Raw genomic sequence first — 13714 nt, forward strand, 5'->3', positions numbered from 1 at the left:
GCAATAGCATTTATTTACTTCATGTATTTGTATTTGATTTTCTTGACACTCTGGACAATAAGAAAATAAAAAACAATTTGGATCTGGGCCTGTTTTTCTGGGATGAAGCTCTTGGGAAGAGAATGTTTCTTCAGTACTAACTCATTCTTAGGTACAGAAGACATCCCATTTAATCTTAAAAACAGCTGGTTGAAGATGTTATGTCCACATTTCAGATGAGGAAACTAAGGCTCAAAAAAGTTAAATGGCTTACACAAGGTCACATGGAAAGCATAAGGCAGAGTTGTGGTTTTATTTCAGGCTCTCAGAATCAGCCAAGTGTTTTGCATGTCCACCTTAAGAATATTTTCCAAACGGATAAATGCTCCTTGAAAAAAGGATTCTGGGTTTGGATAAAATTGGGTAACTACCAAGACATCACAAACATTTAGTATATGACAAGCATTGTGAATGTCTAAGAAAGGGCTAAGCATGCAGCACGTCCCAAATTTATTTGATATCAGAACTCTTCATTTGGGGAACTCTGCACTGCCCCACATTGCCTCACATATAGAAAGTTGGTTTACTGCATGTGCAAGTGCAATGAGCTGTGCAGAGGAGGGAGGTAGGTAGTAGAAGCAGTAAGGCAAGTTTATCTTTACAACAGACAGGAGTTCTGGGGTATATCAGAGCTCTCTGGGACACAAAGAGCGGCTGCCAACGGGATTCCATCACAACAGAAGAGAAGGAGTGGAAGATGAGGTAGTGCTTGGGCTGGGCCTGAAGCTCTGCAGTGCAGATTTCACAAAAAAAAGATGAACTAATCTGAGTGGTCTTCCATTTCTAAAATTTCTATTAAGAAATAGCTTCTATTTCTTTGTTCAGACTTGTATTTTTACATTTGCTTTAAGAGGGTTTCCCTCACCTTATGGAACAGTGTTGTAATAGCTGCTTCAAAGTCTGTGGCTGATCATTTGGCAGCCCAGTCATCTCAGGGTTGGTGTCCACTGATTGCCTCTTCTCTTAAGAGTGGTTGAATGTGGTCCAGGCAATCTAAAAAGCCAGTTCCTTGTCCTCAATGTGGATCTGTTATGCAAGGCATTGTGTGTATTCTGCTTGTCTCCCAGCTTGATTTGTCTGAAACCCAAATTGCTCATCTTTATAAGACTCAAATGTTCTTCAGCATTTTAATCAACCCATCCTAATTATGTGTTATGAATATCAAAAACATTTCATGTCTTAAAAGTTTTTGATATAGTTCTTCAAAATTAGAGCCTATATAATTCTCTTTCACTTATAGGAGTCAACAGTTTCCTCTCATCTGTACCCCAGTGTTTTCCGAGCCTCTCTACTCCTCCACGTGATGCAACTTCTCCAGTGGGAGAGTTCTCATGGGGGGCCTGGCCTACGAGGTACTTAGAAGCCAGGCTGGGCCTAAGCTGATAATTTCACTTTGGCATTGTTAACCTTCACCTATAACTGATCTAGAAATTCAGGTTGGAGTTTGGAAAAATTTCATTCTGAAACCCACAATTTTAACAATATGCTAATTGTGACCGGCCATCATTTAAGTATGACCAGACTTTAACTATAACTTTAACTGACCTTAAATATGGCCAGAGAGGAAGACTTGCTATTATTTTGAAAATGTTGCTCAGAAAAGAGAAAGATAGTTAAATGGAAGGAGGGAGTATTTTAATTTTGTTTCCATTAATCTAAGCAAACATAGGACATAGAGAAACTTCCTGAGGAAAAAATATATGCATTGTATAATAATACTGTGACTATCATAATGGAAATCAATGAATCAAAGAAAAATCATCCCAAATTCCACCTTTCCAGTAATTATTTTGTGCGCATTAAAAAAGTTTCCTTGTTAATCCTTATCCAAATATTAGTATACCTTATACATGTAGTTTTAATTATAGTATGGAAACAACTTTGCATACTGCACCTTTCACAATATTATACATATACTGCTGTGTAATTTCTCTAATAGTTTTAAAATAATGAAAAATGTTTCCATCATGTATGTTCTTTCCAGGTTTTCAATATTATAAATAATTCTGTAATGAACAGTTGGGGCATATTACTTTTTCCTTTGGGAAAAACATTTTGTTCAAATAAATTTTCATGGATGGAGGAATTACAGCCATTGTATATTTTTCTAGTTCTTGAAATGTGTTGCTATTCTATTTTAAAAATGATATTGCTATATTTATTTCAAAAATGGATATTGCCATTAGTGTAAATTTGGAAACTAAGTATCTTAGGATGATAAAGCCCTTTGTGTTCTGGCACCTTCTGGTTTTCCAGTTTCCGCTTTCATTGTCCACACCCACTCCTATCCTGTCTCTTCCAAACATACTGGTTTTTGTACTCCTTGAATGTGACACGTTCTCTTGCTGTAACTCCTTCAGGCATGCTGTTTGCAGCACTCTTCCCCTGTTCTTCAGTCATCCTTTAAGCCTCAGCTTGGCTGTTAATTCCTCTAGAACTGGGTGCCCCTTCTTTGTATTTCATAGCTCCCAGGTTTAACCCATCACTGTTTTTATCATTTTATGCTGAAATTGCTTGGTTACTTTTCTATTTCTTTGCTTAGACAGTGCTGTGTTTATCTTGTTTCTGACTGTATTTACAGTGTCTAGCACCAGAGGAACTCAATAACTACATATTAAATGAAAAACAAAATAAACTAAAAGCCCAATTAAAGAAACATGGAGAAAAATTCCACCCTGCCAACAGGGCTATTTGCTATCACATATTAAATTAAAAAATACTTATTGAATAAAAGACACAGAGTTAGATACTATAGTCACAGAAGATATTAAGGAAAGAAGGTCTTGGGGAAATTGCTCTCAAATAGGTTAAGATTTGGTTAAGATTGGGAAGAAAGAGTTTGCAATTAAATGTTACATTTTTTTTTTTTTTTTTTTAGTGGAGAAGGAATTTAAAAGCAAATGTGGTGACGGACTGCAAGAGAAATATATTCCCCTTTTAGTGGCTAGGAAACAGAAAGGAGGAGGTATTTTATTTATGGTTATATCTAGGAGTAGTAGAAAAAAGACATTTTCAATTAAAAACCTCTTAACGTTAACAATGAAATTATGGATAGAAAAATTATTGTAATTGGAGTCATGGTATATATAGATTTTATGTACTGCTTTTAGGTACTCCTAGCATAAGTATTTCCTTGTATTTACATAATTTTTATAATTAATGTCCAGAAAAAAAGCTAAAGAAAGCAAGTGGGAGAGAAAGGAGACTCATATGGCACCAGGGACTTCCAATTAATGGGGAAAAATGTATTGAGAAATTATTGGAGGCCCTGTTAGGTGGTTATAATTATGAATATAAGAATATTTTTGTGAAAAGATATAGCAGTTTAAAGAGATTATAGCATATAAAGATACACGGAGCAAGAAGACATCCAAAATGGTACTTTTCAATCCAAATCTATCAATGATGAATATTATTCATACTTGAATTTTTCAAGTTTGTAGTATCATTTAAGAAAAACTAACATGCTCAAGAAAGTGAGGTGCCCGCTGATGCTCTGGCAAAATGCTCCAAAAGCTGCTTTTCCCCTCAAAGACCCACCTAATAACCTACAAAGTCTATTTCTTTTTCAGGTTTAACTTTCAGGGATTCTGCTGAATGAAAGCCATGATCCACATGATCAAGGAGATTAATAAGAGGAAGGACATTTTGCCCAACATCACTTTGGGCTATCAGATCTTTGATACCTGTTTTACCATCTCCAAATCACTGGAAGCAGCTTTGGTACTTCTTACAGGGCAGGAAGAAAGCAGGCCCAATTTTAGGAACAGCACTGGAGCATTTTTGGGAGGAATTGTTGGAGCAGTTGGATCATCCTTATCAGTTGCTGCTTCAAGAATTCTAGGGTTATATTATTTGCCTCAAGTATCTCCAATTATTGTGCTAGTACTAACTTAAAAAAAAAAAACAACACAAATCATACTTGTGGAAATTGCAGCAGATAGCAAGGTGCTCAGGTGAGGCTGAGTTAAGTTGCAGAGACAAACAGGGATGGTGGTGATGCTGCTGTCCCTAATTACTATGTTCAATCAGGCCTTAGCAAGTGTGAATTGATGTCTACTTAGAGGCAATTTGACATTTTTCTACATCCCTTGGCATGCTGCTTTAATTTTTGGCTCTAGATTATGACTCAGTGATTTGTATGTTGACAACTCACTAGGCATAATGCTCTATAGGACTGTGTGGAGCACAGTGTAGGTGATCAATAAATATGTGTTGGTTGGTCAATGGATGGTATAAGAAATTCACTTTTTTTCTGGCCTATATTAATGCTTACTATTCATGACAATTTTGATTCATGCACTAACATACTGAAATGGGCCTAGGAATTATGCAAGATGGCTAGAGTTTAGAGGATGCTAACTTTACAGGTTATTTAAAATTCGGAGACAATGACATATTTCAACATAAGAAGAGATTATTCTAGGAAAAATTGATTATTAAGGAAATATGAATACAGCTCTATCATTATTTCTAAGGATGGATCATTAAAGTATCAGTTGTCATGACTTATCAATGTGAATAAGCTTATTTGTGTTGCTGAAGTAATGAGAGAATTTGAAATAACTGTAAAAAGTAGCATTACCAGAGTATTTCTTATAAAGCTTCAAATACGGATGTAGAGGCAACGGGAAAATACTGAGAAATAGAACCAAGAAGAGAGGTTGGGTGACACAACTGACACGTTAGATGTGGGCTTCGTGCAGCTCAAACTGCTGCTGCTGTGAGCTCTGTCTCCCAAGCACTAGCTGGAAACCTCTAGATATTCTCATTAAATGCTTGTAGTAAATATCCAACGAAGGTAAAAGAAATCTATGTAATGGACATTTTCACATTTGTCATCTCATTGAATATATGAGCAATCTTGAAATGTAGATATCATTACCCTGATTTCACTTATAGGGAAACTGAGGTTCAGAAGGTTTAAGTAACTTCTCTAAGATTTTACAGTGATAAAATATGTATCCAGAATTAGATATCAGTTGTCTCTGCTTCTTAAATAAGATTATTTCCTACATAGGGCTTCCAATGTTGCTATTTGCATGGTTCCAAAGAAGAATGTAAACTTCAGACAATGGAGTGAAAATAGGACATGGGATAGAGGAAACAGGAAATAAGAATATTCTGGTACTCATGAAGAAATTGACAATCTTGAGCTATGGAGTTATAATATGGGCAATCCTATTGAAGGTGGTGTGTTAATATTATAACATGAGATGGGAATGTGATAGGACAGGCGAAAATGTGTCATATTGTGTCCGGAATTGGTGGGTTCTTGGTCTCGCTGACTTCAAGAATGAAGCCTTGGACCCTTGCGGTGAGTGTTACAGTTCTTAAAGATGGTGTGTTCTTAAACATGGTGTGTCCGGAGTCTGTTCCTTCAGATGTGTCTGCAGTTTCTTTCTTCTCGTGGGTTCTTGGTCTCGCTGACTTCAGGAGTTCAATGGCAGACCTTCACGGTAAGTGTTACAGCTCTTAAAGGCTGCACATCTAGAGTTGTTTGTTCTTCCCGGTGTGTTCGTGGTCTTGCTGGCTTCAGGAGCGAAGCTGCAGACCTTTGTGGTGAGTGTTACAGTTTATAAAGGCAGTGTGAACCCAAAGAGCCAGCAGCAGCAAGATTTATCATAAAGAGCAAAAAAACAAAGCTTCCACCATGTGGAAAAGCCCGCCAAAGGGTTGTCACTGCTGGTTAGGGCAGCCTGCTTTTATTCCCTTATCTGGCCCCACCCACATCCTGCTCATTGGTCCATTTTACAGAGAGCTGATTGGTCCGTTTTGACAGGGTGCTGATTGCTGAGTTTACAATCCTCTAGCTAGACATAAAAGTTCTCCAAATCCTCACCAGATTAACTAGACACAGAGCACTGATTGGTGCGTTTACAAACCTTGAGCTGGACACAGAGTGCTGATTGGTGTATTTACAATTCTTTAGCTAGACATAAAGGTTCTCAAAGTCCCCACCAGATTAGCTAGATACAGAGTGCTGATTGGTGCATCCATGAACCCTGAGCTAGACACAGAGTGCTGATTGGTGCATATATAATCCTCAGGCCAGACATTAAAGTTCTCCAAGTCCCCACCCAAACTCAGGAGTCCAGTTGGCTTTGCCTAGTGGATCCCATACTAGGGCCACGGGTGGATTGCCTGCCAGTCTGGTCCCACTTGCCTGCACTCCTCAGCCCTTGGGCGGTTAATGGGACCAGGCATCATGGAGCAGGGGGCGGTGCCCGTGGGGGAAGCTTGGGCTGCGCAGTAGCCCACCGCCGGGAGCGGGGTGGGGCTCAGGCATGGAGGGCTGCAGGTCCTAAGCCCTGCCCGGCCGGGAGGCGGCTGAGGCCTGGTGAGAATTTGAGCCTGGCGGGGGCTGGCCGGCAGTGCTGGGGGACCCCGTGCACCCTCTGCAGCTGCTGGCCCGGGTGCTAAGCCCGTCACTGCCCTGGGCCGGCAGTGCTGGCCGGCCGGCCACTCGAAGTGCCGCCGGCTGAGCCCGCGCCAGCCGGAACTCTAATGGGCTGTGAGCACCACCCCGCAACCCGGGTTCCCACCCATGCTTCTCCCTCCACACCTCCCTGCAAGCAGAGGGAGCCGGCTCCCTCTGGCCTCGGCCAGCCCAGAGAGGGGCTCCCACAGTGCAGTGGTGGGCTGAAGGGCTCCTCAGGCACCACTGGAGTGGACGGTGAGGCTGAGGAGGTGCCGAGAGCAAGGGCTGCTAGCACGTTGTCACCTCTCAATATGTTCTTAACTGTAGGGTCAGTGCCGTTAAGGGTAAGCTACAGTGGAAATGTATATAAAATGGTGAGGAATTCATGATCACTTGGCCTCTATTCTTAAGTTCCCACTATTGGAAAATACATACAGAGATCACTGGCAAAATGACAAACTGTCTCTTCATTTATCTAGACAAGTGACTGTAAAATTAGGGTTTCTATCTCTGTTGGATGACAGGGCTTAGATGTGAGGCTGAAGTGGTGCTTTCTACCACCTTTCTCAAGTTAAGTCTTGGGATCTACATACTCATAAGTCCTGGCAGAGAAAAACAAGGAAAGAAAAATGGTGATAGGAAGGAGGGAAGGGAGGTGGAAGCAGTGGGGGGTGGGGGAGAGAGAGAAGAATTGGGCTTGCCAAATGGATTGTAGGTCTACTCAGTCCATCATCCATGTGGATGAGAAGTAAAATCTGAGGAAGAGCCTAGATGGTTTGATTCACTCCCGTTGTCTGTGGGGTGCATAGAGGAAAAAGCAAATGGCCTCCTTTTCACTGCTGTGATCCCACTTGTGAAAAGTAGTGCATTGAATGTTGTATTAATAATCATCTCCTCCGATTCCCTTGGGGCGTGGGGAAGTGGATTTGAAAGAGTCCATAGGGAGGCCCAAAGTGTTCCCTCCAACACTCCACACTCCCATCCACTGAGCAAGGAAAGGAACAGAAATCCTTTTGTCTAAAGAAAGATGTGAAAATAAAGGGAGAAGAACTGTTAAGTTCCTTCCCTCCCCAATAAACATATTGTGAAAATGTGTAATTTGATATTTGGCTATTGCTTTCTAATAACTGCATGAATATTTTCAATTGTAGGTGGGCTATGCCTCTACCTGCGTGATTCTTAGTGACAAATACCAGTTTCCATCTTATCTTCGTGTAATAGCCCGTGATAAGATCCAGTCGAAGGTCATGGTAAAACTTATCCAACACTTTCACTGGGTCTGGGTAGGCGCTATAGCAGCTGATGATGATTATGGAAAATATGGAGTAAAAACTTTTAAGGAAAATATGCAGAATGCCAACCTCTGTATCGCATTTGCTGAAATCATTCCCAAAGTCTATTCCAATGAAGTGTGGGTTATCTCAGCCCTCATTGCAAAGCCTGAATATTTTCCGTATTTTGGGTGGAAGTATGGATTTGCAATACCAAGAGCTGATAAACCAGGATTGAGGGAATTTCTTTATGATGTGCATCCTAGCAAGGATCCAAATGATGTCCTGACCATTGAATTCTGGCAAACTGGCTTTTAACTGTACTTGGCCAAATGGTAGTATTCCATACAATATCGATCATAGAGTGAATATGATTGGTAAAGAAGACAGATTACGTGCCATGTCTGATACATTCTTTACTGCAGAGGAGAAGTTGGAGGATCTTAAAAATACCTATCTGGATGTGGCTCAGCTAAGAATTACGAACAATGTCAAACAAGCTGTGTATTCTATGGCTTATGCTCTGGACCATTAAAGTAGATGTGAAGAAGGTCATGGGCCATATACTCCAGGAAACATCTGTGCATATATACCTGACTTCGAGCCTTGGCAGGTAAGTCGTTGTTTGGTGTATGTCATGACACAGCTTGATAATTATAAGAATTCATGTCATTAAAACTATTGATTTGCCTTTGTGCTTAGTAGACATAATCTTATCACATGGTCACATAAAATAATGACTTGCTTATGTGGCCTAAGTGGGCATTTTAAAGTATCCATTTTTTAACAGTTATTATTAAGTTTGTTGTGAATGATAGAAAACCCCCCAAAATAGTGCCTTAGACATCATAGTTTTTTTCCTTCACATAAATAAAGTTCAGAGATAGGCATTATAGGACTGAAAGAATGGCTTAGGGACCCACTCCCTATGGTGCTATTTCACCATCCACAATATGAGGGTTCACCTGATAATCTAAGATGACCACATAGGCTTCAAACATCATGTCCATATTCTAATCAGCAGGAAGGAAAAAAGGCAAGTATGTGTGCATCCCTCCACTTAAGGATAATTTCTAGAAATTACATATAATTCTCCTTATATCCCATTAGCCAGAATTTTGTTATGATCATATCTAGCTGCAAAGGAAACTGGAAGATGTAGTACTCATGAAGTATGGGAGGGGCCACACAAGGGCATGAATGTCAGGAGATAAAGATTATTGGGGGCCATCTTGGAGACTGGTTCCCACATCTGTCTCTGGTCTGATCCCAGAAACTCATGTTGGGACATGGTAGCGTGAGTGGTATTCCCAGGTTGCCCACCTAATCAGAATACTCCTCTGCTTATATCCTTTAGTACCTCCCCTCTGAAGGATGAGCATCTGTGGTCTGGCACTTTCAGCCCTTTGTGATCTAGGCTCTGTCAGTATCTCTGATTCTATCACTCCTTCCATTACCACTTTACTCTCCTGCAACACTGATTGCTTGTCATGCTCAACAGAGTCCACAGTGGCTGGAACCATTGTATCTTCATTTTTACTTTTATTTTCAAATTAATTGCGCAGTGTATCTAATTTTATGTCACCTTAGTTTCCTGTGAAAACTTTTCTTTCTTTCCTTGTTTTCCATGACCTTGATACTTTTGATAAGTACTGGTCAGCCAGTTTTAAAATGTTTCTCAACTTGAGTTTACCTAATTTATTTTTCTTATGACTAGAGTGAGGTTATGAATTTTTGGCAAGAATTCCATAGAGGTGATGTTGTATCATTTTCTGTGCCCTATATCAGGAGGTACATGATGTAATTATGTCTGATTACTGGTGATATTACCTTTGGTCACTTAATTACAGTGATGTCATCATATTTTCTTACCATGAAGTTATTGTGTTTTCCCTTGTAATGAATAATTATCTTGTGAAGTGATATTTTGAGACTCTGAAGATGTTCTGTTTCTCATAACATTTGACCACAAATTTTCACAGTCATTGATGGTTCTTCCTGCTTGAGATGATTATTGTGTTGTTTGAAAAATGATGGCTTTCTATTTCCCTTATTCTTTCCACATTTATTAGCTGGAATTCTACTCCTCCTCCACTTATTTATATCAATATGGGCTCGTGGATATTTATTTCTATTCTATAAGTAATTCTAATTTATAACTATCATTATATACTTTGCTGCTCAAAACTGCCCAGGTTTGACCATTGGGAGCCCTTTGAGTTGGTTCCTGTCTCCTCTTGACACAGTCTTGTAATTTCTGAGCACTTCCTTCCTTTCTGGAACCCCAAGATGTTCCAAGCTCATCTTGTACTTTCTTGGTCCCAGCACTGTTGTCAACCATTTCTCCAAAGAGTGCTGGGACTTTGCATTTACTGAAGAATGGAATTTAGAAACAAGATCTGGGTGGGAGGTGAATTCATTGTTACTGAGGAGGTTGCAATAAATACAAAATGAGAAATTAAGTTATATTTTAAATGCATGGAAGAGTTCCTTAATTTTAAAAGAAATTCTCCAGGTTCTTTCTTTGCAATAAAGAAGAATGTTTCTGGCCGGGCGCGGTGGCTCAAGCCTGTAATCCCAGCACTTTGGGAGGCCGACACGGGCGGATCACGAGGTCAGGAGATCAAGACCATCCTGGCTAACACGGTGAAACCCCGTCTCTACTAAAAATACAAAAAAAAATTAGCCGGGCGTGGTGGCGGGCGCCTGTAGTCCCAGCTACTCGGAGGCTGAGGCGGGAGAATGGCGTGAACCCGGGAGGCGGAGCTTGCAGTGAGCCGAGATCGCGCCACTGCACTCCAGCCTGGGAGACACAGCGAGACTCCGTCTCAAAAAAAAAAAAAAAAAAAAAAAAAAAAAAAAAGAAGAAGAATGTTTCTATGATAAGGAACTACCCTCTAATTTATTATTTAAACATTTCAATATTATAATTTAACTTTGCTCAAAGAGCAACGATCATGTGTTAGGATTGCAGGGAAAAAGAGTGTTTAGGGAGGGCCAAGGAACTAAATAGTGTCTAGGTTAGTGTTGGTAGATTAGTCTGTAACAGGTGCATTCTGTTTGATACAGTCTCCATATGATGTCAGTAAATCAAGACCATGAAAACCAAGTCCTCACAGTGGAGAGGGTTAACATGGCCGTTTGTATTTTTAGTAGAGATGGAGTTTCACCATCTTGGCCAGGCTGGTCTTGAACTTCTGACCTCATGATCCAACCGCCTCGGCCTCCCAAAGTGCTGGGATTACAGGCATGAGCCTCTGCGCCCAACTGGTTATTTCTTTACTTACAAGTACTTTGAAGTTCATAGTATTCTCAGGCTCTTTGTGATGTTGGTTATGGGCCATGTGTGGCTTTATTTATTTATTTATTTATTTATTCTCCTCACTTAAAAAAATATGTATGGTGTTTTTGGAGAATATGTGGACAGAACCACAGTTTGACAGCTACTGTTACCCTGGGGCACCCAGAGGTCTTCCCCTTCCCTTCCAACAGTAGTTCTAGAGGGACTTCATTTCTTCCTCCCTGTTTTCTTCTTTCTTCTTATTCATTCTCCAGGACAAAAAATAGGATAGAAAATTTACAAGTTCATAATATAATTTGAAGTAGGAAACATTGGTTACCAGTATGATATATGAATGGAGGCACATACATGTTAGTACACTTCAGTATATCCTTCAAAACATCCTATGTTGGTATTTTATATGAGAAAAAAAGAGTTTCATAAGCTATAAAATTCTTTAAAAAATAATTTCCCAAAATTATCCTGGAAGGTAGTAGAAGTAGGGTTTCAGTATTAGATGAACTGTTTTTAAATGTAAAATGCTTACCCCAGATAAAAATAATGAAATTACTTTTCATTATTATTGCTATTTATTATTTTATTGATAATGATTATGATCATTTTTCTTCCTCTTCCTCTTATAGCAACAAGAGAGCTGTTGATTGCAAGACTGCAGGAGGTCTGAACATTTTATAAGGGAAGGGGTTGGTGAGCTAGAGACTGTGGTACACAATGTAAAGACAACACCTAGAGAAGTGTTGGGGAAAGTTAAAGGAAAACTCTGTTACTTCCCAGAGGTTAAGAAGAAACCCCTTCTCTTACCAGAAGTGAAACTTTTTACCCTCAATGAAATATTAGTTCAGGAAAGCAGAACTATAGAGCTTTTATTTTATTGTATTTTATTTTTTTGAGATGAAGTCTCACTCTGTTGCCCAGGCTGGAGTGCAGTGGCGCCATCCTGGCTCATGGAACCTTCACCTCCCAGGTTCAAGCAATCCTCCTACCTCAGCCTCCTGAGTAGCTGGGATTACAGGTGTGCACCACCACGCCAGGCTTTGTATTTTTAGTAGAGACAGAGTTTTGCCATGTTTCCCAGGCTGATCTCGAATTCCTGGCCTCAAATGATCTGTCCACTGTGGCCTCCCAAAGTGCTGGGATTACAGGTGTGAGCCACTGTGCCCGGCCCAGTACTGTAGAGCTTTGGATAATCCAGTTCTATGTTTACTTCGGGATGACATGTAGAGTTACAGTCAATTGATAGGGTAGTGAAAAAGAATTGGCAATTTCATCTTCCGTGTGAATCTCAGAATGAAAGAACCAGGAAAAGTGAGAGAGATGAAAGTGATGTCAGCATAGCCAGAGAATGCTTTTTGTTTGCTGACACAGGACTTTCTTTTGGAGGAAAGGGCGTCTTTTTTCATCTTGTTTATTTTTCATGTATTTTCCCTCTTGAGCTCAGATCTGAGATCCCCAAACAGTCTTCCAAATCATGCTGAGAAAGCATCTGAAAATAGTAGGAAAAAAACCCTCAAGATTTCTGAGTTGGTATGCTGTACCAGACACCTGTGAGATCTTTGTCTGTCAGACTATTCCTCTCTGCTTTCTATGTGTAGCAATAAACATCTATTGACTTATGTACGCTCACAGAAGAATACAGACATGCACACATACTCAGTAGTTTATTGGTCTATCTTTAAGCAGCACTTGAATATATTTTGGCTAGATGTAAAAACAGCCACTTGTCAGTGTTTACCACTTTAGTGACCAGAGCTCTCTGCAACATTTTATGCCTTTGATCTAGAATTTGCTGTGCCCAATACAGTAGTACCTAACCACAGATAGCTTTTTTTTTTTTTTTTTGAGACAGAGTCTCGCTCTGTGGCCAGGCTGGAGTGTAGTGGCGTAATCTCGGCTCACTGCCCCCCTGCCTCCTGGGTTCAAGCGATTCCCCTGCCTGTCTCCCGAGTAGCTGGGACTACAGGCGTGCACCACCACACTCGGCTAATTTTTGTATTTTTAGTAGAGACAGGGTTTCACCATGTTAGCCAGATGGTCTTGATCTCTTAACCTCGTGATCTGCCTGCCTCAGCCTCCCAAAGTGCTGGGATTACAGGCGTGAGCCACCACGCCTGGCCACAGATAGCTTTACAATGCAAATTATTTAAAATAAAATAAAAGGAAAATTCAGCTCTTAGTCACATTAACTACATTTCAAGTGTTCAATATCCAAATGTAGCTAGGGGCTACCATACAGAACAACAGAGATATGTAACACTTCTGTCACTGCAGAAAGGACAGAGCTGCCCTAAGTCCAGGCTATAAGCCATCTTACGTGGCCCAGAGCTCTCTCTGAATGGTGAGCTACTTGATGAATGGGCTTGAGACTTCACTTTTGTATTCCTTTTGGTTAGGTATATAGTAGTTCCCCAATATATTGTTTTACATGAAAAGGAAGATGTTATTCTTTGCATATACATGGTTCAAAGAATGCTTGCTCTACTGAAAATTGACAGAAAAATAGTGAAATCTAATAGTAGATTTTTCTTTTAATAATCTTCATTAGGGTATAGTAATTTATTTTTCTTATCTTCTATATTAAAATTGGGATTAGGTTTGTATAATGAAATTACTTCAAATGTAATTCAATACAAATTTACTAAGCATCTACTATAAATCCAACTCTGGGTTAAACATTGCAAAAAT

The 13714-nt window shown here is 39.9% G+C and overlaps 1 protein-coding gene across 1 annotated transcript in view; it reads left to right on the forward strand.

Annotated features, from left to right (window-relative positions):
* Nucleotides 1-13714, forward strand: part of LOC105488599 (vomeronasal type-2 receptor 1-like) — a 44447-nt gene that overhangs the window by 24564 nt on the left and 6169 nt on the right. Inside the window, 4 exon segments of the mRNA XM_071089930.1 lie at nucleotides 3612-3903; nucleotides 7612-8040; nucleotides 8042-8399; nucleotides 12471-12556. Coding sequence (XP_070946031.1) covers nucleotides 3612-3903; nucleotides 7612-8040; nucleotides 8042-8399; nucleotides 12471-12556 — 1165 coding nt within the window.

The sequence above is a fragment of the Macaca nemestrina genome, chromosome 2 (genome assembly GCF_043159975.1).
Source record: "Macaca nemestrina isolate mMacNem1 chromosome 2, mMacNem.hap1, whole genome shotgun sequence".
NCBI lineage: Eukaryota > Metazoa > Chordata > Mammalia > Primates > Cercopithecidae > Macaca > Macaca nemestrina.